General features: G+C 44.1%; 5 protein-coding genes across 6 annotated transcripts; 2 read left to right on the forward strand and 3 right to left on the reverse strand.

The window, feature by feature from the left end:
* The first annotated feature begins 32 nt into the window (after window positions 1-32).
* On the forward strand, window positions 33-1,379 carry LOC105704411 (ELMO domain-containing protein 2). The gene has a single exon (XM_012433616.2). It carries the CDS (start codon window positions 60-62, stop codon window positions 996-998), a length of 939 nt encoding a protein of 312 aa, XP_012289039.1. The 5' UTR covers window positions 33-59; the 3' UTR covers window positions 999-1,379.
* Window positions 1,283-3,122, reverse strand: LOC105704412 (thioredoxin domain-containing protein). The gene is made up of 6 exons (XM_012433617.2): window positions 2,891-3,122; window positions 2,635-2,820; window positions 2,425-2,563; window positions 2,169-2,330; window positions 1,980-2,105; window positions 1,283-1,674 (listed from the first exon to the last, which is right to left on the reverse strand). The coding sequence occupies exons 1-6, from the start codon at window positions 3,015-3,017 to the stop codon at window positions 1,521-1,523; spliced, it is 894 nt and encodes a 297-aa protein (XP_012289040.1). The 5' UTR covers window positions 3,018-3,122; the 3' UTR covers window positions 1,283-1,520.
* Window positions 3,123-3,384: 262 nt separating this feature from the next.
* Window positions 3,385-6,896, forward strand: LOC105704364 (mediator of RNA polymerase II transcription subunit 28). Its single transcript, XM_012433511.2, has 4 exons — window positions 3,385-3,610; window positions 3,691-4,042; window positions 4,132-4,310; window positions 6,257-6,896. Exons 1-4 carry the CDS (start codon window positions 3,551-3,553, stop codon window positions 6,512-6,514), a joined length of 849 nt encoding a protein of 282 aa, XP_012288934.1. The 5' UTR covers window positions 3,385-3,550; the 3' UTR covers window positions 6,515-6,896.
* Window positions 6,897-7,317: 421 nt separating this feature from the next.
* On the reverse strand, window positions 7,318-16,267 carry LOC105704366 (cytosol aminopeptidase). Of its 2 annotated transcripts, XM_012433513.1 has the most exons (8): window positions 15,774-16,237; window positions 15,348-15,463; window positions 10,114-10,277; window positions 9,857-10,031; window positions 9,214-9,541; window positions 8,680-8,948; window positions 8,382-8,560; window positions 7,318-8,274 (listed from the first exon to the last, which is right to left on the reverse strand). In XM_012433513.1, the coding sequence occupies exons 1-8, from the start codon at window positions 15,855-15,857 to the stop codon at window positions 8,048-8,050; spliced, it is 1,542 nt and encodes a 513-aa protein (XP_012288936.1). In that variant the 5' UTR covers window positions 15,858-16,237; the 3' UTR covers window positions 7,318-8,047. The 2 variants fall into 2 exon arrangements, with proteins under 2 accessions (XP_012288936.1, XP_023288758.1); XM_023432990.1 differs by lacking the exons at window positions 7,318-8,274; window positions 8,382-8,560; window positions 8,680-8,948; ... (1 more) ...; window positions 9,857-10,031; window positions 10,114-10,277 and adding an exon at window positions 11,712-14,732 and having other exon boundaries at window positions 15,774-16,267.
* A 551-nt stretch (window positions 16,268-16,818) lies between these two features.
* LOC105704367 (dimodular nonribosomal peptide synthase) lies at window positions 16,819-22,639 on the reverse strand. The gene is made up of 14 exons (XM_012433517.2): window positions 22,519-22,639; window positions 22,304-22,404; window positions 20,825-20,957; window positions 20,439-20,711; window positions 20,148-20,306; window positions 19,831-20,057; window positions 19,696-19,758; window positions 19,168-19,378; window positions 18,899-19,066; window positions 18,607-18,803; window positions 18,255-18,447; window positions 17,717-18,077; window positions 17,165-17,624; window positions 16,819-16,959 (listed from the first exon to the last, which is right to left on the reverse strand). Exons 3-14 carry the CDS (start codon window positions 20,955-20,957, stop codon window positions 16,819-16,821), a joined length of 2,586 nt encoding a protein of 861 aa, XP_012288940.1. The 5' UTR covers window positions 22,304-22,404; window positions 22,519-22,639.
* Between the last annotated feature and the right edge of the window lie 1,527 nt (window positions 22,640-24,166).

Consider the following 24,166-nt stretch of genomic DNA (forward strand, 5'->3'; position numbering starts at 1 on the left):
ACACTGACCGAAGGGAATGATTAATTTTCTGACCTGATCCGGTCGACGCCGAAGGAAGCATGATCCGATACATTTGGTCGGTGATCTACTGGTATTTCAGACCTCTGATAAAATGGTTCTTGCGCCACACGACGCAAATGTGTGAGCTGCAAAGAATCTGCTATGGAGAACCGTTCGGGGCACCTAGGACGACGGCAGTGGAACGATCGCTTAGAAGTTCACGTAATGCGAATATCAAGACGTTGTTGATGTATCTGGATGATGCTAGTGACCAACGAGGAATTGACAATAGATCGGAGCGAAAGATTTTAGAGGAAGCTATCGGAACTGTCCTGACAACGAAGAAGATAAACCCTATAGCTCACCCAGACTTCGCCAAGAGTTTTGGAAAGTGCGTGGAATTAATCTGGGGATATCGGCAGCTGTGTGTCGAGTGTGAGGAGCTTAGAAGAACTCCGTATAATACAGATGATCCGAAGCACGAACTGCTTCTGTTGAAACTGTGGAATTTATTAATGCCACACGAGCCACTTGATGCTCGAGTGACTAAACAGTGGCAGGACATTGGATTCCAAGGTGACGATCCTAAAACTGATTTTCGTGGCATGGGCATTCTAGGACTAGAGAATCTTGTTTACTTTGCGCAAGAGTATCATAGTGCCGCCACTCATGTTTTACTGCATTCCACTCATCCTCGGTATGGCTACGCCTTTGCAATAGTAGGAATAAACCTCACTAGTATGGCTTTACGTTTATTGCGAGATGGAACAGCGAAGGTACATATTTATAATTCTTGCAAGACTCTACCAACAATTCGTGCCTTTCATCAGTTTTACTGTTACCTGTTTTATGAATTCGATGGCTTTTGGATAGAATCCAAGCCCAGTAACATGATGGAGTTCTCGTCGATACAAGAAAAATTTGAAAACAGCATCCGGATGGCCTTAGCCAACCCTACCACTGTGTTTAGGATAAATGTATCCGTGGACAATATTTAATACAGATATGACTCGATAAAAAGTGTCAGTCGTAAAGTCTAACTTTTGTCTCCTTTGCGATATGTTAACTGACGCCGAAGAAAAATATCTATCATAACGAAAGAGTTATATCTAAGTCAGGAATGTATATTTAATTGTCACGCAGAGCTCTTAAGAATTATGTCTGGCACTTCTTCACTCACCGTACGAAGTACCGCAAGTGTGTTACACCGAGTCGTTGATTTGCAAGTGTGCCGAATGTCCAACATTCCTTGTAGGAGTGACTACAATTTACAACTACATTCTTCAAACTACACAGCCAGAGTTTATTGTACGCTTTTTAAAAATCTACTTAAAGTCCTTTCACCGATCGATAAAAAAGGAAATATATATTTGTACAAGGAGTATTTATTAACAATACGTTTCCCCGATAGTGTGTAATTCTCGATTCAATCCCAATCGTGGCACAATTTACGCACGGAAAATCCCACTCTTACTGCCGATAAAATATATACATGGATTTTTTGGAAAAGAAATGTACCTTTATTTTTCTTTCTTCTGCTGTGATGGCTCAGATTTGCGTCTTAATTTAGATGCAACCGAAACGATAACGAACACGCCAATTGTGATACTACCAAGTTTCATTACCCAAGGGTTATCACGAAGGAAGTTCGCTATTATCTGCGTAAAGTCATCGCTGGAAGAAATTACAGAAAATATTTCCAGTTAATTCCGATGCGTTCCAGAGTTTATTCAGGATTCAACGATTGTCATCTACGTTAAAGAGTTGAAATCTAGTTTTACATTAAAGCATAAGAAAACATAAAGGAAGGAATAAGGCACTAAATTTACTTTCCATTTTCTAACCTTATATGATGTAAATATTCTAATGCATTACCGGGTGTTGGAAGTCAAGATCTGTCTTTGTGACGAAAGGTACTAATAAAGTAATGTTATTAATGGGAAAAAGGAAAAATTCTAATTGCTTGTAAAAATACTTACAAAGGACTTTGAGGCACGGGAACTCTCTCGCTGCGAGCATTTTTATACCAATCCCTAGCAAATGACACAAATGAGCTCACGTCATACTTTGGAATTTGGTAGCGATACATTTTTCCCTGTTTGAATCTGCGAGAGGAGTAAGTATTAATATAGGAACGATGAAACACTATAGATAAGTATAAACCTTACAATATAAATTCTGGTACGTCGACGACATTGAATCTCCTAGCTGTAGATGCTCCCGTTGTATATTTATTCACACGAGCTACGTTCACTCTCTGTTTTAACTTTGCACCCACTGCTTCCCATCTAGCTCCGAGTCGCTGACATTCTATGCAGCTCGGGGTATAACTACGAGTATTAAGACATGTCGAAGTGAGCATTCTCGCCATGAATAAATTGAAATATAATTATTGTACATTAAACAGCGCTAAATCCAACTCACAACAGCACAAACCAATCCCCGGTAGTTGCTCCGCTACTTGCTTGGGTTAAATGTTCGAACGTCTCATCCGTTAGTTCTTTTACCAACGGTTCTTTATTCTCAGTGAACATGGTTAATATATCTTCATCGTTTAGACGTCCTAGAATAATAAATTGATATATAATTAACATCAGCTTTCCACTGAAAAACCGATTATAGTAATTTCCGTACCGTCGTATAGAAGCGGAATTCCATGCCTGAAAAATACCAACGCCGGTTCTTGGCTTATGGTGTAAAGTCGGAGCAACTGACTACTCACAGCTTTAACGACATAAGCATTTATGGAATCGACTAGATCTTCTCGCAAGTGAATCATCTCATTCTCATAATTATCGCACTGCTCGCAATTCTCTTTTGCTGTAAATACAGCGATCGTAAATTTCTAAATATCTGCCCGCAAGCATTAAAAAAATTGAAAAGAACTTACTAAACAACACGACCACATATTTTTCATTTTGTATGAGATTCATAAGATCATCGTCTGTTACCGTTTCCAGGGGAGATGCGATTATTCCGGAGAATAAAATTGTAATTGCAATTATTAATCGCAACATATTTAAATTATACGAAGAGTCGTCGCTCAGGTTCTCACACGTCAAATATGCCAACGTTGGGAAATTCAAGCATCGCTATGGATAATACAGTTTACACATTCCACCGGGTTTAGGTTATGTACTCTGGGCGTTTATTACGTATTTTGTACGAACGCGCTTACTTCTCGCACTTTCATCTCACGTGGGTTTATTCGCCGAATTACTTATTCGCTATATGAATGGTTTCGCATTTTCACCACGAAAAACGTTCCGTAATACCGTCAGTTACTCATTTTTCACATTTTCGCTCAATTTGCTTTACGTAATAGACCCCCTGTGCCGTTTTTAAGAGCCGTGTAAAAACAGGATTTAGGTTATCACTGCCCCATGAGTACTTTCCACAACCCGGTTTCCTATCTCGAACTACATTATCGAAGCAACGCCAGTTAATTTGGCATCGTTCCTACGAAAAAAGAGAGGTTAAAGATTAGCGTTTAGTAGTCCTTAGATTAAATCTGTAAATACATTTTATATTTATCAGCCTAGCGTATGTAATGGCTACTCCTACTAACGGTAACGGGAACATAGTGGACGAGTTCGAAGAAGCGTTTCAGGTAAATTCTAGCCCTAACTTCTAATAATACAGGATAAACGATGTCAGAACTGTACACTAATTATAATTAATAATTAATAGCATTGCCTGAATATCCTAACTAAGGATGAGAGCTTGAGCAGTAACGGCATCGGAACGTGTGGAGGATTAGCCGTGGACAAAGACGAAGCCCGGGCCGAAGTGGAACAAGTTACCCTGAGGTTCATAGACTTGGCGCGTCAGATGGAAGCGTTCTTTCTCCAAAAGCGATTTCTACTATCGGCATTGAAACCTGAGTTGGTCGTCAAAGAGGACATAAATGATTTGAAACTGGAATTGGTACGCAAGGAAGATCTCATAAAAAGGCATTACGACAAGATAGCAGTGTGGCAGAACCTGCTGGCCGATTTACAAGGCTGGGCGAAGTCCCCCGCACAAGGTCCTGCTCCGAACGGTGAGTAAATTTTCTACTCGTGGTGTTTCGATCTGTTTATACCTATTTTAATCTCGGAGACGATCTGACACGATCTCTTTCTCGATCAGGTCTCCCGAACGGTCAAGGGGGACAGGGCCAGCAGGGAGGGAACGGCAGCGGATCGGCCTTGCAGCAGCAACAGCAGCAGCAACTCTTGCAGCACCAGCAACAGCTGCAACAGCAGCAGCAGCAGTTGCAACAGATACAGCAACATCAAATGCAACAGCAGCAGCTACACCAACAACAGGTATTTAAGTAGCTCCGTTATCACCAAAGTTCAGACACATGCTTACAAACGGACTCTCATGCCAGAGATAACGAACTATTATATCAACCTGCCACGAGTGACGATGAATATCGGCCACGCTTTCAAGACTTACTCGTTAGTGACCGTATTAATGTAAGCATTACTTCTGAACGGCACCGTAGCCTTGTACATAGATGTTAAATTATCCATAGATTCTTTTCCGTGATATTAACGTCGTTTTTTCTATATCGTGTTATTGTTTATTAATGCATCGTTTATCAAAGTGCCCATACCGTGCTTTAATTAATATCCTTTAAGCCTAGTGGACATGAACGTATACAAAGAATAGTCGTTAAGTGTATCCTAACAGTTGAAATACTTGTTATGCGTTCAGGCTCGTAGAGAGTAAACTGAGAGAATCCTTCCGAAAGGTAGAGGAGATACTTCGAAGCTAAGAATAGTTTGAACCAAGTCGTACAAGCAGCAACGAACGCCATCGGGCTGCATCGAATCAGTGCCTTATAAAAGTCCTAACGCATACAAGAGACGGAGGAGAAAGTGCTCTTATTGTTTTGCCAAATAATGGAGAAAGAAAGGAAAATAATGAGTTGTGCCGAACCGTTTCGAAGGTAGACGCTTATTCTTTGTTCGAAGAGAGAACTATCGGGTGGACTGTTAAGACTAAATCGTAGATACGGATACAAACGGTGCCAAACACGAGTTGACGTGGAATTGCGTACAAATGTGTAGCCAAAAAAAGGGAGAGGAAGGTATGGAGATATATCGGAGACAATGGTGACATAGCCCGTAGGAGATTTAATTTCGCCGGCTTAAGAGGATACGAAAGGCGCTAAGATATTTAATCGACGTCGATAAAGTGAAATTCATTTATACCCTCTTTGGGGGAATGCCGTTTTGAATACTCAAGTGGTAACATAGGCTGGCGCGTCCCGTTACCGACATTTATATTTATGTCGAAGTCTTTTACGGTCATTTCGGTGAAGTAATGATAAAAAGATCGAGGTAAAACTGCCGAAATCCCATGAATTCATGACTCTTTATATTCTGACGATCCGACGTCGCCATCTGTGACGTTTAGCTGCAACTAAATTTTTCTTCCGAAACATGCGTTACCCACAGGACGAGCCAGCGTTCTCTCGCAATCGTTGATGAAAGTATTTCCCACATTTTCCCATCTGACCCTGTGATATTCGATTTCTACTAATTGGCACCCCCAATTCGGGGAATACTTTCCCCAACGATTTGACCTCTCATATACATAGGCTGACTCTTTCATATTCTCTTAAGGGCCTCCCTTAGATACTTCCTCGCAACGACTGACGCCATCGTTCTTTCCCGCGCTCGAGACGCGTTTTGAATTTAAGGATTAAACCGCGACATGAACTCTTGCAGCCACTCGCGAGCTTTATATGTACGTCTCCCCACTTTATGTCGCCGCCACGTGCGAGTAGACGTCTCTAGAATAAAACTCTGTTAACGGTGAAACGTTGTGCTTTCTTTCATTTACCACGCCTCTACCTGGATCGTCCTCGCCTCTCCTAAGGCTTTATAGTTTCCATTTTCCGAGGGTCTCTCTCTGTCTTCTCTCTTCTGTCGTCCGCCTTTTCACAAGCACCTCCGTGCCCGTTTTTCTTTTAACTTGATGTACCGAATCCTCTCAAACTTGACAACGTGAACATGGAGACTATAAGGAAGGTCCTGACCCTCATGAAGTATCATTTTTTTTTTTTTTTTCTAACAAATTTGAAGTTAAAGTTAAAGTTAGACTCGATTCGGTACGCTCATTTCGTATAAAAGTTTCACGAACTCCTTGACGCCACTTTCACATCCCCTTAACGCGCGCTCCTGTTCTCTCTCTCATGAAAGGCAAAATATGAAATCCGGAGGGGTGTAAACTACTGCAAAAACTGCGTTCGACGTTGCAGGTCCAGCAGGGCGGCGGAGCACCCTCGCCGGCGGGTATGCAGGGTGTCGGCGTCGGCGTCTCGGTGGGCCAGCAGGGGATGTTCATGAGCCAGGGCGGCGTCGGGGGGTCCCGAGCGGCCGGCTTCCCGGTGGGCGGCGTCGGCGTCGGCGTGGGGGGCGTCGTGGGCGTCGGCGTCGGGAGCGGGGCGCTCCAGGGCCCCCTGGCCTACCTGGAGAAGACGACGAGCAACATAGGGATGCCGGAGAGGCGGAGTTGACGCGGAAGGGGGAGGGGGCGGGGACGAGGTCGCGGGAGAGGTCGAGGTCGAGGTCGAGGCGGCGGGGGCAGCTTGCCGCCCCCACCGCCCCTCCACGACCCCTCGGACCCCTCGTCCTACGCGGCCGCCGTCGCGGCGCCCCTTCCCTCCCAGCAGCAGCAACCTCCCCCGTCCTGCACCTGAGACACCTGGCGGTACTCTTGCTCATCTCTTGCTCATCTCTTTTTTTACCTCCCTCCTCCCGTCCCTTCTTTCTCCCCTTCTCGACGCTCCGCCGTACGGATATCGTCTGTATCCATCCAGGGTACCCTGGCGGAGATGAAGGCCTCCCTGCAGATACGGCATCGCCTGTGCAGGATGGGAGGGCATTGATGTCTCCCAGTGTACAATGGCGGACATAAATGCCTCCCCTGCAGATACGGCATCGCCTGTGCAGGATGGGAGGGCATTGATGTCTCACTGTGTACACTGGGAGACATCCTGCACAGGCGATGTCGTATCTGCAGGGGAGGCATTTATGTCCAACTCGCAATCAGGTCGCAACATTGTCGAGAAACCCGGCGATTATTAATTACCCGGGCCGGTGCCTTTAAAAGCCGCCAGCCCGTAAATTCATGTACATAATAATGCGACCGATAGTTCTTATCATTCCCATGTACATACATAATTGCGTATTTCCTTAAGCGTACCTCCTAATAGACGTTAAATTACTTTCCCTCGGTTACTCGGTAATCCTCGTAACATAAGTCCGATACAATTACGTGCGATAACACGATACGATTGATAACGAGCGAATAAACTAGTGTGGAAAAACAATTGGTTGCTTTTATTATAATCTCCCGATCAGACTCCTAAGACTGTTTTTATTACATATCGGCCATTCTCGAGCCGCGAACCGCCGTACAGTGCTCGATTATTAATTTAATATTAATTCCAGGCTAACGGAGGAATAAACGTGGGAGGTCCAGCAAGTGGGGACTGTCTGTACAAAATGTGAAAAGATACCGAACAAAGAGTTGCAGCGATTCTTTAAGGGGATACGAAAGTGCCATAAATAAAGGGAGTCCCAAAGTTCACGCAAGGTTTGAATTTCCCGCTATCTGCGCGGTAGTGTTGCCAACGAAAAAGAAGAAAAAAAAAGACAGCGGGACAGCTTATAGTTCAGGGTTATTAATAATGGGGGCGCTACACGAAAGAACAACGGGTTTTCATTAAACTGGATCAATTAGTGATTATAAACACCCTGGCCGTGCTTAGACGCAAAACATCGAAGTAGTTCGTGGCCCTTTCATATCACCTTAACGTCCTATTATCCCCGTGAAGGGTTCGATTGTATCCTTACGGCCAAAACGGAACGGATTCGCGATCTCTCAATAAAGAAGTAGAACCCCCGCGCCATATCTATGAGTTTGCGTAGGCATATGTATATATTTATAGGCGTATTTATACGAGGAGGGCCGGGTGGGTATTCGTGTTCCCCAGGAGGGTGCGCTCCCCCAGCACCGAGTGGAATATACAGAGGTAACGAGACGATTAGGAGAGCTGCTGCAAGAACTGGACGATGGTGCGGGTGGGACGTCCCGTCATCCCCGGGGACATGTAAGGAATGTCGTCGTTAGTCGGGCCCATCACCCCGGCTATGTCTAGGTGCATCCAGGGCGCGTCCTCCCCGACGAACTCCCGGAGGAAGCCAGCTGCCGAACAGGCCCCGCCGGTCTTGCACTTGGAGACGTTGTTCAAGTCCGCGGCTTTAACTGACTCTGGAATAGCGAATGACAATTGTCAGGGCCCTTCCTACTAGCACTAGGGTCCTATTGTTTAAAGGGATCGTGTTTCACTTCATCTTAAATAATTGGGTAATTGGTACTTGTCATCTTATCGTTGTAGTACTGCCACAATGGGAACCGCCAGACCCGGTCTCCGGTGAGTGTTCCGGCAGTTCTCAGGTTCTCGTATAGAGGCGCGCAGTTGGTGAACACCCCGGTGGCAGCTCCTCCGAGGGCGATCCTCATGGCGCCGGTCAGGGTGGCAAGGTCCATCGTGAATCTGCGGGATAGTTAACGATAAGAGGATATGAAAGAGTCAGCCTATGTATATCTAATTATTATTCTTAATAATATAAATTTAATAATATACTTCTTAAAGTCAAATCAAGAAGTTCATACTTCGGATTGAACTCCTGGGCGTAACAGAGGGCGTCGGCGAGGATGAGCCGGCCTTCGGCGTCCGTGTTGTCGACGATTATCGTCTTCCCGTTCATCGCGACCACCAGGTCGCCTGGTTTGGTCGCACTCCCAGAAGGTAGGTTCTCGGTGAGAGGGATTAGCCCGACGATGTTCACTTTTAGCTGCAACTCAGCTGCCGCTTTAATGGACGCCACGACGGCAGCCGCTCCTCCCATGTCGGCGCGCATCTCGTCCATTTGGGCGGACGGCTGTTTCATAAACATCAGAATTTTATACGTTCTTTATACGTCGTATTATATACTTGGATTTGTTTATAATTATTGTAGGAAAACGACAGGTGGAGTATGCCATTTGGTACAATACCCAATATAATTCCACCAACGTCGACAACATAGGTATTAAAAAAAATCTTTATCGACGTCGATCAAGTTCCTCGACGTGTTTCACTTCACCATAACGCTAAAAGTGAGATATGAGGAAGGACCATACTCTTCTTAAAGCCCAGAGTCTCACCTTGATGCTGATGCCACCTGAGTCGAAGGTGACGCCCTTTCCTACAAGGGCGACGGGTTGCTGGGTAGGTTCCTGGGCACCTTTGTACGCGATTTCCAGAAATTTGGGCGGCTCGCAGCTTCCACGTGCCACGCTCAAGAAGGAGCCCATACCTTTTTGCTCTGCCCAGGCCTTATCGTGCACCTGTACTTGGACCCCGAGGGCGCTCAAGACGGAAGAAACCTGCTCCGAAAATATCGTGGGAGTCATCAGATTAGCAGGAGTGTCGGCGAGCTTGCGAGCCCAGTTCTGCGCCTCCGCCTTGATCATCCCAATCTTCCACTGTTGCCTGTAAAAAAAAATTAACAATTAGCTCCCTGAAATACCCCTCCATATATTTTTCCATTACATCATCTACATCCAGGGTTGGGTAAGTATAATAAAAAAATCCAGAAGTCCCATAGAACCGCAGATCGCCATAAGATTAAGAGAGACGGAGAGATGATTACAGCACCGCCATCGGTTGGCTAACGTACCATTCGTCCAGCATCGAAGGTCCGTATCCTTCTGGGCTTCTATGAAGGCTTCTGAATTATTTTTTTAATATACTTGAAAAACCTTGAAAAATGGGGAATTACCCAACTCTGTCCACATCCATACTCACTCGCCGATGTCTCCGTAGAGCGAAACTTCGGGCAGGACCTTTTGTTTCTCCTTTCGCTTGAACTCCTGAAAGAACCACAATCCAAGTCCTGCGCCCTCTGCTGCGGCTTCGGCATCCCCCAGGGGCTCCAGGTCGATCTTCTTGATTTCCACGCTGTCCAGGGCTCGGCACCCGGCTAGAAAATTCGGAATGAATGATAAATAAACCATTAATAGGGAAATAAAAAAATGGCTCGAATAAATAAATTTCCATATTACCTGCCGCAGCGGTGCGAATGTTTTCCTTCCCCTCGTGGACTTCCTCCAGGTCGTTGACGCCCAGGTTGTGCTTCCCCAGCCCGACGACAGCAACGGCGGCATAATCGGCATCGTCCAACCCCCAGAAAATCCGTGTATCTGCTTTGTTAATCTTTGGCCCGGCTCTAGGGATAATCGTTTAAACATTAATTGATTAATTCAGGATTCTGAATTAATGGATGGCTGATTCAGGATTCGTGGATTCTTATTGACAATCTTAAGCTTCGTTATAAAATAAATAGAAAATCAAGCGACAGCAGATCGAGGCAGGGACAAGACTTTCCGATGCACGGTCAAACATCAAGTCGTATATATTTATTATTTGCGACATAATCTAGGCTTTTCTGGACATCGATCGCTTGTGTTACAGGATGCTTCTTTACGTCATTAAAATATCCTCTTAAAATATACTATCTCTTACATATCTCATTAAATCGGCATTTATCGCGGGCCCATATACACACTCGATCCGATTTTGCCGCTAATCGTCCGACCGTGTGAAATTTACATTCAGGGTAAGTTAATTAACGTTTAGAGTCTCGAAAAAAAAAGGAAAAAAAAATAGATAACAGTCAACTGTTTATCAAGACGCTAAACGCACGTTTACAACCAACATTAATAAGGTACTTCTTCCGTGTCTAACATAGTGGGAAAACTATATACATTAACATGGCCCTACCGAAGCATTTAAACAAATAAAGAAAACAATAAAACACGATTATGTCGCACCCTCGACATTGGCACGAAAGAAATAGAACTCTCACATCGCCTAGTTATTTTTTTTCTTTCCTTTCCTTTTCTTTTTTTTCTACTACTGGCTCGGTACATCGAAGCAACTAGGTACAATGGCGGACATGAATGCCTCCCCTGCAGATACGACATCGCCTGTGCAGGATGGGAGGGCATTGAAGTCTCCCAATGTACAATGTAGACATGAATGCCTCCCCTGCAGATACGACATCGCCTGTGCAGGATGGGAGGGCATTGATGTCTCCCAGTGCACAACCGGAGCGTACACTAATGTTCCAACCGCAGGAAATAGATTTATAACTAGAGATCGGAAAGTTAGATGCGGCTTAAGGTGATATGAAAGTGTGATATATACACACCAAAAAGTCAAGATATTTATAAAATTTTTCTCCAAATTGTCTAAAACTTTAACACGTGATTATGGAGGCTCTAAGGAAGAACGTGCTGTCCGTAAAAATTCATTCTCCGAAAAAAAAAAATATATATCTTTTTTGGTACAAAAAATGAAATTTCATGGGCGTCAGAATCTTCCTTAGGATCTCCATATTCACGTTGTACAGTTTAACTCGATTCGGTGCACCCAGTTCAGAGAAAAGTTTCATAAACAAATCCTCTTCGACGGCACTTTCGCACCCCCTTAATGTAACATAGATCCCCCTTCCGATCGCAAGACGTACCCGCTACTAGCTTTGTCACCTCGTTGATCGCAAAATACTCCTAAACTATTTAAATCCTACATAATATATACACATTGAAAATGTCTGGCACGGTAATGAAAGGCCCTCCGGATACTTTTTTCCCTTTTCCTCTCCCTGACAAATCAGTATACACACCGAACGCATCGTTGGTAACGAGTTGTAGAGCAATTATAATTAATCTAATCACCACGTTTAATCGAACAATTGGATATACAAAATAAAGACGACAAATCATTCGATCCCCCCCAACAAATACCTGACTTAGTTCGGTAATGACTTTGTGCATTAATCGAATTCACTAAAGCAAACGTCTAGATCAGTCTCCGGATTAATTAAGCATGTCCTGGGGTGCAAAGCCTCTTCCCTCCCAGGACTGCCTTCCGGCATGGCCCTCCATCGAGTCTCCATTATCTTCGCTGTGCACCAAACAACTCCACTGTACATCGTTGACGAATAGAACACAATATGGATGCTACCAGGTCGCGGCAATTTAATATTACCACACTGATTCTAGAAACAACCCCAGAAAGCACGATTTTATGGTGTCGCCATTGCTCCGATATCCAAAAAAAACCTGGAGGAACATCGAGCAATAACCCTCTTCCTTCAAGATTTCTCTGCGATGCACACAAAGAATATTAAGACTTCAACAAGTTGCAGTTGATCACAAACAACGTGACCATTCTCCAATAATGGGACACTGGAATTCTCGTAGGAGAGTCATGGATGTCAATATACCGCAGGCTTTTTAAAAAATACAGAAGCCTGCGATGTGCCAAATCCATCGTGCAAGACCGAAGCATGATGCATCCATTCTCAAACTAATTCCAAGATCTTGACGATGCCCTGAGAATTGGCTGCAACGACTACGTTGGACATTTGTCTCCAGCAGACCGCGGAGACGAATTCATTGAGATCTTCCTCTCTTCTTTCCTGCAGCTCAAGGACACTTCTAACAGCATCGAATTTATATGAGAAGAGCTGCTTGGTCAGTCCCTTGTAATAGACATACAGTGCATTGTTCTCCGATCCACAGGCAACATAATCCCCATCCGTAGCGAGGCCCACAAAATTCTTCTCGTTGACGTGTCCGACAAAGGACCTCAAGCAATGAGGATTATTAATATTCCACATTTTCAATTGCGAGTCCGTGCTGGCCGACACTATTTCCTCCTTGTTAATAAACTTCACATAAGAGACGGCCTTACGGTGTCCCTTGAAGATACACAAGGCTTCCTTCATGTTGCGAAGGTCATAGTAATGGACACAATGGTCTGCCGATCCGAATGCTAGGTGACAAGAACTCCTGGGGTTGAACTTAACACCGCACACGTTAGCCTTAGCCTCTATCGAGGCAACCGAATGGTCTACGTTGAGAGACCAAAGTTTCACTCGGGCGTCATCGGAGCCAGATGCAATGAGTCGAGTGTCGACATCATTGAAATCCACCGACCAGCATCTCTTCTCGTGTTCTTGGAATGCTTTGATCTCCCTTCCCATCCCAGCATCCCAAACTGCCACGGTGCCCTCGTAGTCCGACGAAGCCAGCATGCCTTTATGATAAGAGTTCCAAGAGACGCAGGATATCTTTGAGCTGGAGACCATCTCCACGCAGGGATAATGGATATCAACGGTATCACGTATCACTGCACCATAATCGAACACCTTGATGCGCTTTGTTACCCCAGCTATTGCGAAGAACTCGTTGTCCTTATCGAACTCTATACTCGAGACTATGGTAGAATTGATAAATATATCGGAGGTGTAGTTGAAAGTGGCCAAAGGTCGTAGGGAATTGTACCTCGAGAACTTGACGAGGTTCTCCCTGAAGATGTCGAGGCCCGAATTGGTGCCATGCTCGATCTCAGGCTGCGATTGGGTTTTGTGCTGTCCGAATAACAGTTCCTTAGCTCTGGAGTCGAAATAACATTGAACGAAATCATCGAAATGAGCATGCATCCTTTTCCTGCGAACCGCCAAGGTGGAACCCACAGGCCGATCGCTGAGTTTCTGACCGATGCCAGTGCTATTAATACCTTCGATCTGACCTGTCATATTTGGCTCGTTAGGCTTCACCATATTTGAGTCTATTATGTCTATCAAGTCCATCATTTCCTTCCTAATGGCACAAACTTGAGCTGTATCGTTCTTGCTGGAGCGTTTCAAATCTTCTACCTTCGGGCATTTGCTCTGAACGTCTCTCAGGATGCTCTCCACCTCTTCCATGTCTCGTTTAATCAGAGCGACCTCCTTCTGCAGCTGTAGCCTTTGCTCTTCCTTTTGCTGCAGCAGGTGTTTCAGAAATTCATGGAGTAACTTGTTCTGCGCTGCACAAGATTCCGCTTCCAGCAGATGCTTCCTCTGCGTTAAAACTTCCAACATCACGTTGACATCTGGTAATGTCAAGTTTGCACTCTCCGCTGCCACAAAGTCTCTTAAGCCATCGCATGGAGGCACAGGCAACTCCGCTCCGAAGTTACTTCTGTTTCTTCCGTCTCCTGTGTGGACACATCCTAACTCCGAAATCCCTTTAACCCGAGTCTTGTATTTGGAGACTAAATCGTTCAATAAAAAATTGGGAAATATGTCCTGCTGTCCTAAATTGCTGCTACATTTCGGACACCGTCCATTTACCTCCAGGGATTTCACTATGCATCGGAAACAGAAGGTATGACCGCAGCGGGTTATGTGAGCTTCGTCGATAACTTCGAAGCAAATGGGGCATAAATAATCATTGTTTTTATCCTCGACTGATCCACCTATCCCATGGAATACATATGTCGACTGTAAATTCCGCTTCGGAGGTCTGGTTCCATAATCAGAAGTCTCTCCGCTACTCCCTGCCCCATTTCCATTCCCAATTGTCCCGCCACTGACACTCGACATCTCTCGACGACTCTTTCCACTTTAATACACGATATTTTTACGTCTTTGCTTTGCCATTAACTTTCTCGTTTCACATATACTTTACACCGTAATCACAGTTGAACATAAATTGCTGGTAAGATGCCAGGGTACGAGACGCGTAATACCAACTATCCTGTACGCAATAATCTTTTCAATTCTTCTGGTGCAGCGAGTCCATGGTTATTACATTGTAAACGCATATTACAATTCTTGTCCTAGCCTCTCCTGAAACAATCAAAATAATGCCAGTGAGCTCAGAAAGTGCGGGTAGGAATAGCTTTTGAAATTTCTCGAATGTAACAAAAGGTAGCGTAAAAGAAATCACTGTATTAGATGGCAAATGGAAAACGATGGAAAATATCGGGTAAAGCTCAGGCAGCATTATAACAATTGTTTCAGGCTGGAAAGGTGAATAAAATATTTAGAAACATGTTGTATCGGGTTTTGCTATGCGTTGTGAAAAGAAATAAGAATCCATGAGATCGGTATTAGTAAAAAAGAGAAACATCCGTAAAAATATGTCTTGTTCATGCGTCTAAATATTCCTAACCCCTTTGGTCTCTACGTAAGCCCACATATCTCTTAAGAGACGCAAGTATAAATTTCCACATATAAGTACAAGCACTAAGAGCACCTAAAAGAATATATTTGAACCATAAATTGCAGCTATCTAACCTCCAATACTCAAACAAGAACGGATTTAACCAATGAACCGAACATTAGACATCGAGTAGCAATGGCGAATTTTCTATCGGTACGAGATAACATTATCGAACTAATATCTGTATAATCTAGAGTGATAAAAGTATAACGATGTAATAAAAACCATATTTCACTTACAGGCAAATATTTTTCAGCAGTCTTCCATTAATGAGATCGTTATATTTGGCCGCAGTGGGTGTAAGTGTAACGCTATCGTTACCTTCCGTCTCGTAGACACCGAGCACCAATCCCTTCTGTAGTAACGAAACCCATGTACGTAATGAAAATACAGAATATAATAATGCCAGGAATAACAGAAAAATGTTTAGTCAAAGCTATGAAAACAGATAACTCGCAATGATACTTCAATTCCATTAAAAATCGGAATATATTAGTATCTGATAACACTATCACTCGCCATTTCGGAAAACGTGCCACTGGCGCGTTATCTTAATGTAACGTGCAATAAACCGTCCAGCTCGAATTTCCCTGATCCCGGAAGGATGAAATTATTATCCCGTAATAGCGTGAAATCCCCCGGTGAAAAATACCTTAAATGATTACCTTCATGTTAGAACAGCTGCTGAAAACTCGGGACTTCAAATTCCTACAATGTAACGTCTTCGCCCTGATAAAGCGTAATGCCATAATTTGCTCAGACTAGCAATTCATTGGTATTTTCGCAGCGGAAGCTACAGGAAGCTACGATAACCAACGACATCACACACACTGTTTTGAAGATGTGCGAGCTGAAATCGTAGGGATCGAAAATATTGCGGCCTTGCCTAAAGAGGAGTTTAATGGTGATTTCCGCCGCTGTGGAAGTAGCGCTGTGCTGGAATTTTTGTCCAAACCAGCTTTATATCACGTCGCCGGACGATTCCAATTCGTCCAAGGTCTGTAGCCGTTTCTATGGGCGTGCACGTCGCAATATATCGGCACAGCAGCGCCCTTACAACTCTGTACTCACCGCTGACTTGTAACCAGGTAGGTGTCGCTCTGTCCTTCTCTATCCCACAGCATAGCTACAGAGAAGGTATCTCTCTCTCTCCCATTCACTGAAGGATGTACATGCTTACTCCTGCGTGCGCAATGTCGCGCCGTTCCTTTTGAGGTTACTTGTTATTCGCATTATTCATGATTATATGTACAAGGAACAAGATTTGAAATATTAACAATGCAACGAATTTCCGTATTGATAAGGTGTGCGCTCGTTGTGATAATTTTTTACCTTTTAACTGTTTTAACGCTATCTTGATCATTTCAGCTCGGTATATGGAGAATACAATTTTAATTCATTTTCATTTTATTTATTCGATGTATTTACACATGTAACTTTATATTCACATAACGTATACGAATAATTACAAACCATGCTATTCTATGTTTCTAAATATACAAAGTATAAGCAATTATTTTTAGTCTCCGGACCAAAAAGAAGTGTAAATTTAGCGAGTAAGATATTCTCATTTGTTCGAATAAGTAGAGCTCTACCGCTTCTTCGCATGTGATTCACGTCCGCAACGCGAAGGATCTAGATATGTTCGATTTACTAGTTGAGAATTTAACTATCTACACTACAAAGAGTAAGTAGTTATGTGAGTTCGATTTATTTTACAGCTTTCCATGAACACACGGCTCTCTGGTCGTCCGGAGCCTGCCCAAAAGGTCTCGAACCGTCCGGTGCGATGTACTCGTTAACTTGGTAGTCCAAAAGTACGTCATAACAGTACACGTCGATGCCCAGTTGCTGCGAATTACAAATATGACTTTGAAGGATCAAAGAAAAAATGTACATAGTCTCTAATGATACATAAAATTAGCGTATAATTTATTATTCATACTTTCCTAATCAGAGTTAACTCATTGAGCCCATCGATCTTCGTTTTATATTAAACTTGAAAGAAGCAGATAAGGCAGTCGATAACGTTACTTGACATGTGTATGTTAATTACCTGAGTTAGCGGGCTTGTGTTGGTCGTAAATATTCCAGCAAATCCTTTTTGCCTCGCCAGGACTAAACAGTGCTCTTCCATTTCTCTCATTACGATAACATTTTCAGCAGACGTTAGGCTACTATTAGTTGCCATCATAAAACTGTGAAGGATTTGGCCCTTTCCCTTCGGCAGTCTGTTATCTCTGATCGGTCCTTCCAAATACTCTAAGAATTCGAAAACTATAGTCAGCTTCGAGGAGATCGACACTTCTGGTTCATCATGAGCGTCAAAGTTGAGTCCAACGGCGAGGACGTTATTCTCAGGTCGGTCCCCAATGGATTTAATTACAAAACTGAATCCTTTCTCGATTAATGGTTCCCACAGAGCCTCCACCAGCTCTCGATAATCTTCTCTGGTAATGTCCGGCATCAACCATTGTTCAAGATCAGCCTTCGAGTAGAAACTATCCGTCACCATTCTGAAATATTATTTGATAGATTATTTTTCTTATACTCGAAACAAGTATTTCTCAATTCTTCCTCTAGCATATCATTTATATCGATCATCTACCTTATGACGTCTTCTTTGTGGGATTCGTTTAATTCTTCGAGCACATGCTCCTCGAGGTTCACCGTCTCCAGGAATGAATCGGAGTCAGTACCGATCTTCATTTTACTCAGGATACCCCTCATGTCCTTCGCCTTGATAAAGTCTGTAATCCCTATGTAATAGCCTTGATCTCTCAGCTTGGTCACCGTGTAAACAGAGTTCAATGAATTTCCACCAAGTTCATAGAAGTTCGAGTTGACCGATATAGTCTGTCTAACGCTGTGCCCAATTACAGATGCCACCGTGGGGAAGAGGATCTTCGCAGCAGCATGGAGTTCCTCGGGCACGCCATCGTAGTCGCAGTCGATCGTGCGATCGTGATCTAAAATGAAAAGCTGGCAGTGTGACGATACCCTTGGACCAAGTTTCAGGGGAAAAAAAAGAGAATTGTGGCGACCTTCCGATGCCCAAAACGAACTCCATCTGTCATGGTACTCCGACAGCTCATGGTCAGTGTCTCGATGCGAATCATAGAGGTCTAAGATAAATAGAACCTTACCATTTTTATTTTTTGTCTCGTACAGCGTCAATAACGCATGCCTGTCCGTTTTGCCGTTTACAAGAAGCGGAATGGAATCAACAGTGACCACCTGGGGAATCATGTAAGGGGGCAATCTGCTTCGTAGATGAGCTTCGATGCAGGACTCCGATACGTAAGCATCTCCCGTAGTGGTTACGAAGGCTACTAGTGTCTGGAATTGAGACATAATTTTATTCAGTCTCACCGGTGTGAATTAATGCAACTACTTTTGCAATGGGATGTAAAGACGTTGACATTGACAGCTGTTCGGTGAGTACACATTTAGAAGGTCGTATAGAATTAGCTTCGGTGCATGTTTAATTCTAATTACCTGGGACAGTTCGCCAGGTTTGTAGCAAAGGACGACTGCTTTATTAATCATCGGCGCAGTCGAGAGTACTTTCTCAACTTCCGTAAGGTCGACCCGATGGCCTCTTATCTTTACTTGAGAGTCCTTACGGCCTTCGTAGATCAGGACACCCTTGACGATCTTTGCGTAGTCGCCCGTTCGGAAGATCCTCGAATATTCTGAAAAGGACCGAAGAGGAACCTAGTCAATGGGGAATTTCAAAGGATTACGATCATCCTCGGTGGTAAATAAATTATTTTTAAGATAGCGTTACGTGGGTCGACCGTGTGAGGATTCTGCAGGAACTTCGTCGAGTCCTTTCCCCTGATGTATCCTGCGGATAGATTCCTCCCGGTGACTATCAGCTCTCCGATTTCCCCTTGAGGTACGATTTGCAGATCCTCGTTAACCAGATAAACAATTGTATTGTCCACGGGTTTCCCTGGAAGAGGAAATTTAAATGAAATAAATTATTATAAAAGAAATGAATTCGGAGAGATCGACCTTGGGATACCTTCCTTCTAACTTTTTACAACTACTCACCGATGGGAACTTTGTCCACCTCTTCCAGGTCGCTGAGATCCTTCAGGATGTGGTAGGTCACGTCTCCCATCACCTCGGTACTCCCGTAGAAGTTTGCGAGTACGTAATCTCTATTTGGGAACCTCTTGAAGAATTGCTCCGCTAGTGACGGCATAAGAGTCTCCCCGGAACATATCCAAAGCTTCAGAGCGTCTAGGGCGCCCCTTTCGTCCTAAAACCCCGAAGAAGGACCTTGAGTAGCGATGGAAATAGTACCTCGCGATTAGTATCGATTCCTAACAGTATAACCGATACTTCGGTACTTTGTTACCGCATCAGTTATAATCTATTGTTATGTATCGCTCTAAAAGGTATCAATATCGAATATTGATGCCAAGTATCTCACTTTTTATGTTTTCGATACCTCGGAATGAATACCAGAGAATTGAATTATTGCAATATTATCATTAGATATCGCATCAGTCCCATCGCTAGTCTCGAGTCGCTTTAGCAATTCCGAAAGTACCGTCCTAACAATAGAGGCCGTACCTGGAGACTTAAGTACATGAGCAAAGATTGCAGCAACGAGGGCACCAGAACCAATCGCTGAATCTGGGGAAAGAGGAATCGATTATTCTTCGGATTTAGATTTAATTTCTATCGTACCGCCGTTAAAATAGTCACCTTGTGGTCGTCGAGTACTTGTATGAATGCCTGCGGATCTTTTGTAACGTGCTTCGGTATTACGACCAATGTACGACCTTGTAAGAGCGGACCCCAAATTTCGGAAACACTGTCGACAAATGTTAACGCTGTCTTGAAGATACACCGAGTCTCCTCTCGTTGATAAGGGAAAAGTCCCCATTGCCACTGCAGTCGGTTTAATATGGTACGATGAGGCAACTTTACCCCTGTGGTTAAAAACAATTATTATCATCCGACGTTTATTTTTCAAAGTTCAAAGAACGGCTTTGATAAATAATTATTCAATCAGGATCAACCTTTCGGGACTCCGGTGCTTCCCGACGTGTACAGGACGATGGCGATCTGTTCGGGATCCTTTTTATCCTGGACGATAGTCTCCCCCTTTTCGAATTCGGCCTCTTTGATAAGCTGCGAGTACGTGATAACCGGGGTCCCTTCATAAATTGACGCGTCCTCTAAAACAGGAGTAATTATTACCACTCATCTAATGCACCGAGACTCGAGTGGGATTAATTTTAATTAGCACTTTTTATATGCAAAACCAAGCGTAAATGCGTACACGCAAGTGGATGTAAAGTATTCCTCACCTTTATCATCTACTATCGCCAATATCGGCTCGGCATCCTGCAGGATGTGTTTAATTCGAGAGCTTGGAAAATCAGGATCTAATGGCAGATATGCCTTATCAGCCTTTAAAATTGATAACAATGTAATCGGCAAACAATTGGTAGGTCTCATTGATACGGCCACGACGGAATCCTTATCTTCATCCTGACTGTATCCTCGAATAACCGCAGCTAGTCTGTTCGTCAAGTCTTCCAAATCTCCATACGATATGCTGCGATCCTTATCGGTGCCGTCTGAAAGAGAGGATAAGAGAAGAGAAAAAAAAGCAATGACGAGGAATCGATTAATTTAAATATAAAATTGGGAAAGATATGGGTAATTAATTAGTAGTAATTAAAGTACATACGCTCGTAAACAATGGCCGGGTGGCTGGAGCATTTTGCGGCGATTTGTCCGAAGATTTTGTGCAGTTTAAACTGATCGTTCCTGCGGGATACGAAGCTGCCTTTCAATACTGACTGAAGTTGAAGGGAACCCATCTGTAAAGAGTCATTACAGTAATTACGGTCATTAAGGTGAAGAGACACACGTCGAGTAACTTAATCGACGTCGATAAAGATTTTTCTAAATGCCTACGCCTTAAATCGATCCATCGAAGAGAAATCAAGGATCACTCGGGTTTAATAGCTTCACCAATGTCCTAATTACTTTAATTGCTTCATTGATTAGCAGTTAACGATACTATTTACTCGATAGGGAATCGTCCCAAGAGGTGAGGAACGGATTTGGCAACGACTGTCGATTTCATTTCGACATCGCGGGATGTGGTTTCGACAGGATGCTTGCTCAGCTGATTACGCATTTGTGGGATTAAGAGGATATGAAAGAGTCAGCCTGTACATATCTAATTATTCTTCTCAGTAACATACTTCTATGTTATGTGGCTTAATAATATAAATCTAATAATATAATTATTAAAGTCAAATCCTTGGGAAAAGTATTCCCCCGAGTTGGGGGTGCCGATTAGTTTGAAATTTCCCCATGGGAATGTGGAGGCGCTTAAGTAGGTAATTTCAAAGTATACACGTGTACATGAAAGCAAACACATGTAAACATATTTCTTGGGCAGGTTAATCGTCAGGCCGCGCATAATTCGCTGCTCTTCCACGAAGGCTCGTAAAAAGAGAGAAAAAAAAAAGAGCGTACCAGAGCCATTTTACAATGTTATGAAACATACGAGTTAAGGTAATAACCGGGTTTACGGAATGCTCTAAAATACTAATTGCGCGCAACCGATTTATAATTACCGATAGTAAAATAACCAAATCCGTTCCATTGTACGTTCAACGAGGCTCAATTACTCCCACTGAGTCAGACACCACTACATGCGCGTTCCTCTAAACATTTTACGCTAACCCAGATATACTTAATCCATACTTTAATCGAGCAGCAACGAGCAATAGGCTCTGAATAGTCTCCAATTGCGACCGAATAAAATTCCCCCCCATACGTTAACGACGTCGCAAATGTCGACTTTAATCTGAGAAAAAAAAATTTTCCTTCGGTTAGATGAATTTTATTTATTTCTTTATTTATTTTTTAATTCAGTGCACTCTTGTAAATGACGCTTTTCCTGGTTGTACGTTAAATTCATGTGATAGAGTACCTCGTGGTATTATTTTCTTCCGAGCCATCGGCTAGACGACACGATGAACTGCACCACCCAAGAAATGAACTCATTAATAATTAATAACTCGGGGGTGATAAGCCGGAAGTCGATGTTTATAGATTTATCACGGGCAGATGTTACTTAGGTAAGTATGGAATTTATTGGAAGTCACCTAAACATTGGGATTAGACATCACTCTGGAGTTAGTCAACTCACCGTTATTTTACGCTTTCAGGTCCACCGAACAGGAATGGGCCACTCTCACCTCACGAATTGCCGCAAGACTCCACTTTCGTTTATTGCAAATCGGCCGCCACCTGCCAGACCTCACGGATTATTACTACCACTTGAAACGCACTTACGCACCATGCACCATGCACCATGCACCATGCACCATGCACCATGCACCTAGGAGGCGGTTATGTTCCCACCTTCCTCTACCTGACAGCTCTCACTCCGAATTCTGCCGACGAAAACGCACCTCGTCCCCTGCGGATATTACGCACACCCGTAGGAACGGATCTGCTCGGCCGCGATGCGAGCAGCCCGATGGTTACCATGCGACTGTCCGGTTCATCTGACGTAGCAGCCTTTTATACCCAACCGATCTCGAGGACCCTGAATTGTTTGCCCTCGCAACGTCCGTCAACTTGGACGGATGCGTGACGAAAATCGCCGGTTTTTAGGGAAGATCAAAGCTAGGAGCCGTTTTATGTCTAGCTGACCGAAATCCATCTAATTCTTGTCTAGTTATATCCAATAAGACTTGTACAACGCGGCGCACATCTCGGTGCACCGAAATTCGTTCAATCCTCGTCTAGTTACATCCACTATGGACCGTACACTTTGCGCGCACTTCGATGCACCGATAATGTCGCCGATAGTCCAGGTAGTGCCTTCAGGGAGAAAAAAATATTACGGACTATCAGTCATGGTGTTTTTTGGCACGTCACGTTACGCGTTAAAAACGCCATTACTTATGCGTCAACCTAATAAGAGTACGTAGTTACTCGCTACTTTCTCTGGTAATTCTCTCCCGACAGAACTTGTCCTAACTTTCGGAGCCGCTCGAATTTTCCTCGCTTTCGGATCCACCATTCGAGAAGGATGTGGCTTTTGTGCGAGCGAGACACAAAAGAGGAAAGTCCAATCATGCACTGAAATGGTACGGTCGCTCGTGCGTCAAATACGGCTTAGAATTTACTCAGGTGACGGAGGTGCGTGTAGAATGGCGGACGTGAATTCTTCCCCTGCAGATACGGCATTGCCTGTGCAGGATGGGAGGGCATCGATGTCTCCCAGTGTACCCCGCGGACACGAATGCCTCCCTTGCAGGTACGACATCGCCTGTGCAGGATGGGAGGGCATCGATGTCTCCCAGTGTACCCGCGTGAATTACCCACAAGAAGAGAGCGATAGATTAGCCTCTAAACTCGGATTAAATCTCGAGACAACTCCCGCCAACGAGAGGAACCGATCCACCGGCCTCGGATTTGCATCTCGTTCTCCTTTCTCCACCTCTCTTATTTTTTGTCTCTTTCCTCGGGTACCCGACCAGATACCCAGGAGGCAAAGAAGGCCCCGGAGACCTGGATCTCTCACTTTTTGTTTTTTTTTTCCTGCCTCCTAGCTTCTGGTTTTCCCGCCGTTACTCATTGTACACCGATGGCCGCGGATGCGATGAAGTCTCTGCACAAGCGACGTCGTCTGCAAGGAGGGAAGGCGCATTCATGTCCATCGTTGTACAATGACGAATGCGAATGCCTTTCCTTCTCGCGGCAGACGTCGTACAGGGAAGGTACACCTGTTTACCTGTATGAATAGCTCTAGGATCTTCTCACAGGTGCGACGACCTGCGGCGACTTTTCACCGCGTGCGGTAATACTGAGCGTCATCGTCATTAAGGTGGAGTGAAACACGTCGAGGAATTCGATCGACGTCGGTAAAAGAATTCCCCTAAATACCTACGTTGCCGTACGCCTAACGCGCGACAATGCCCAGTAATCCTGAAGAGGGAAGACATTTTTTAATGAGTCTCTTTCCATCTTCCTCGATTGCCTACACATCGTCCGAGGTCGC

Source organism: Orussus abietinus, unplaced genomic scaffold, assembly GCF_000612105.2.
Source record: "Orussus abietinus isolate OABI.00-Male unplaced genomic scaffold, Oabi_2.0 scaffold40, whole genome shotgun sequence".
Classification (NCBI taxonomy): domain Eukaryota; kingdom Metazoa; phylum Arthropoda; class Insecta; order Hymenoptera; family Orussidae; genus Orussus; species Orussus abietinus.

What these genes read in the sequence shown, in the direction of transcription:
- LOC105704411 (XM_012433616.2), top strand. Translation starts at nt 60, where the DNA reads ATGATCCGATACATTTGGTCGGTGATCTACTGGTATTTCAGACCTCTG.
- LOC105704412 (XM_012433617.2), bottom strand. Translation starts at nt 3,017, where the DNA reads ATGTTGCGATTAATAATTGCAATTACAATTTTATTCTCCGGAATAATC. An exon ending in AATTCCGCTTCTATACGACG is followed by an intron (nt 2,564 to 2,634) that starts GTACGGAAATTA and finishes TTATTATTCTAG; the next exon opens with GACGTCTAAACGATGAAGAT. An exon ending in GACGTACCAGAATTTATATT is followed by an intron (nt 2,106 to 2,168) that starts GTAAGGTTTATA and finishes CTCCTCTCGCAG; the next exon opens with ATTCAAACAGGGAAAAATGT.
- LOC105704364 (XM_012433511.2), top strand. Translation starts at nt 3,551, where the DNA reads ATGGCTACTCCTACTAACGGTAACGGGAACATAGTGGACGAGTTCGAA. An exon ending in AGTTCGAAGAAGCGTTTCAG is followed by an intron (nt 3,611 to 3,690) that starts GTAAATTCTAGC and finishes AATAATTAATAG; the next exon opens with CATTGCCTGAATATCCTAAC. An exon ending in AGCAGCTACACCAACAACAG is followed by an intron (nt 4,311 to 6,256) that starts GTATTTAAGTAG and finishes TCGACGTTGCAG; the next exon opens with GTCCAGCAGGGCGGCGGAGC.
- LOC105704366 (XM_023432990.1), bottom strand. Translation starts at nt 14,486, where the DNA reads ATGTCGAGTGTCAGTGGCGGGACAATTGGGAATGGAAATGGGGCAGGG.
- LOC105704367 (XM_012433517.2), bottom strand. Translation starts at nt 20,957, where the DNA reads ATGGGTTCCCTTCAACTTCAGTCAGTATTGAAAGGCAGCTTCGTATCC. An exon ending in AAGCACCGGAGTCCCGAAAG is followed by an intron (nt 20,058 to 20,147) that starts GTTGATCCTGAT and finishes TTTTAACCACAG; the next exon opens with GGGTAAAGTTGCCTCATCGT. An exon ending in AACCTGGCGAACTGTCCCAG is followed by an intron (nt 18,448 to 18,606) that starts GTAATTAGAATT and finishes TCTCAATTCCAG; the next exon opens with ACACTAGTAGCCTTCGTAAC.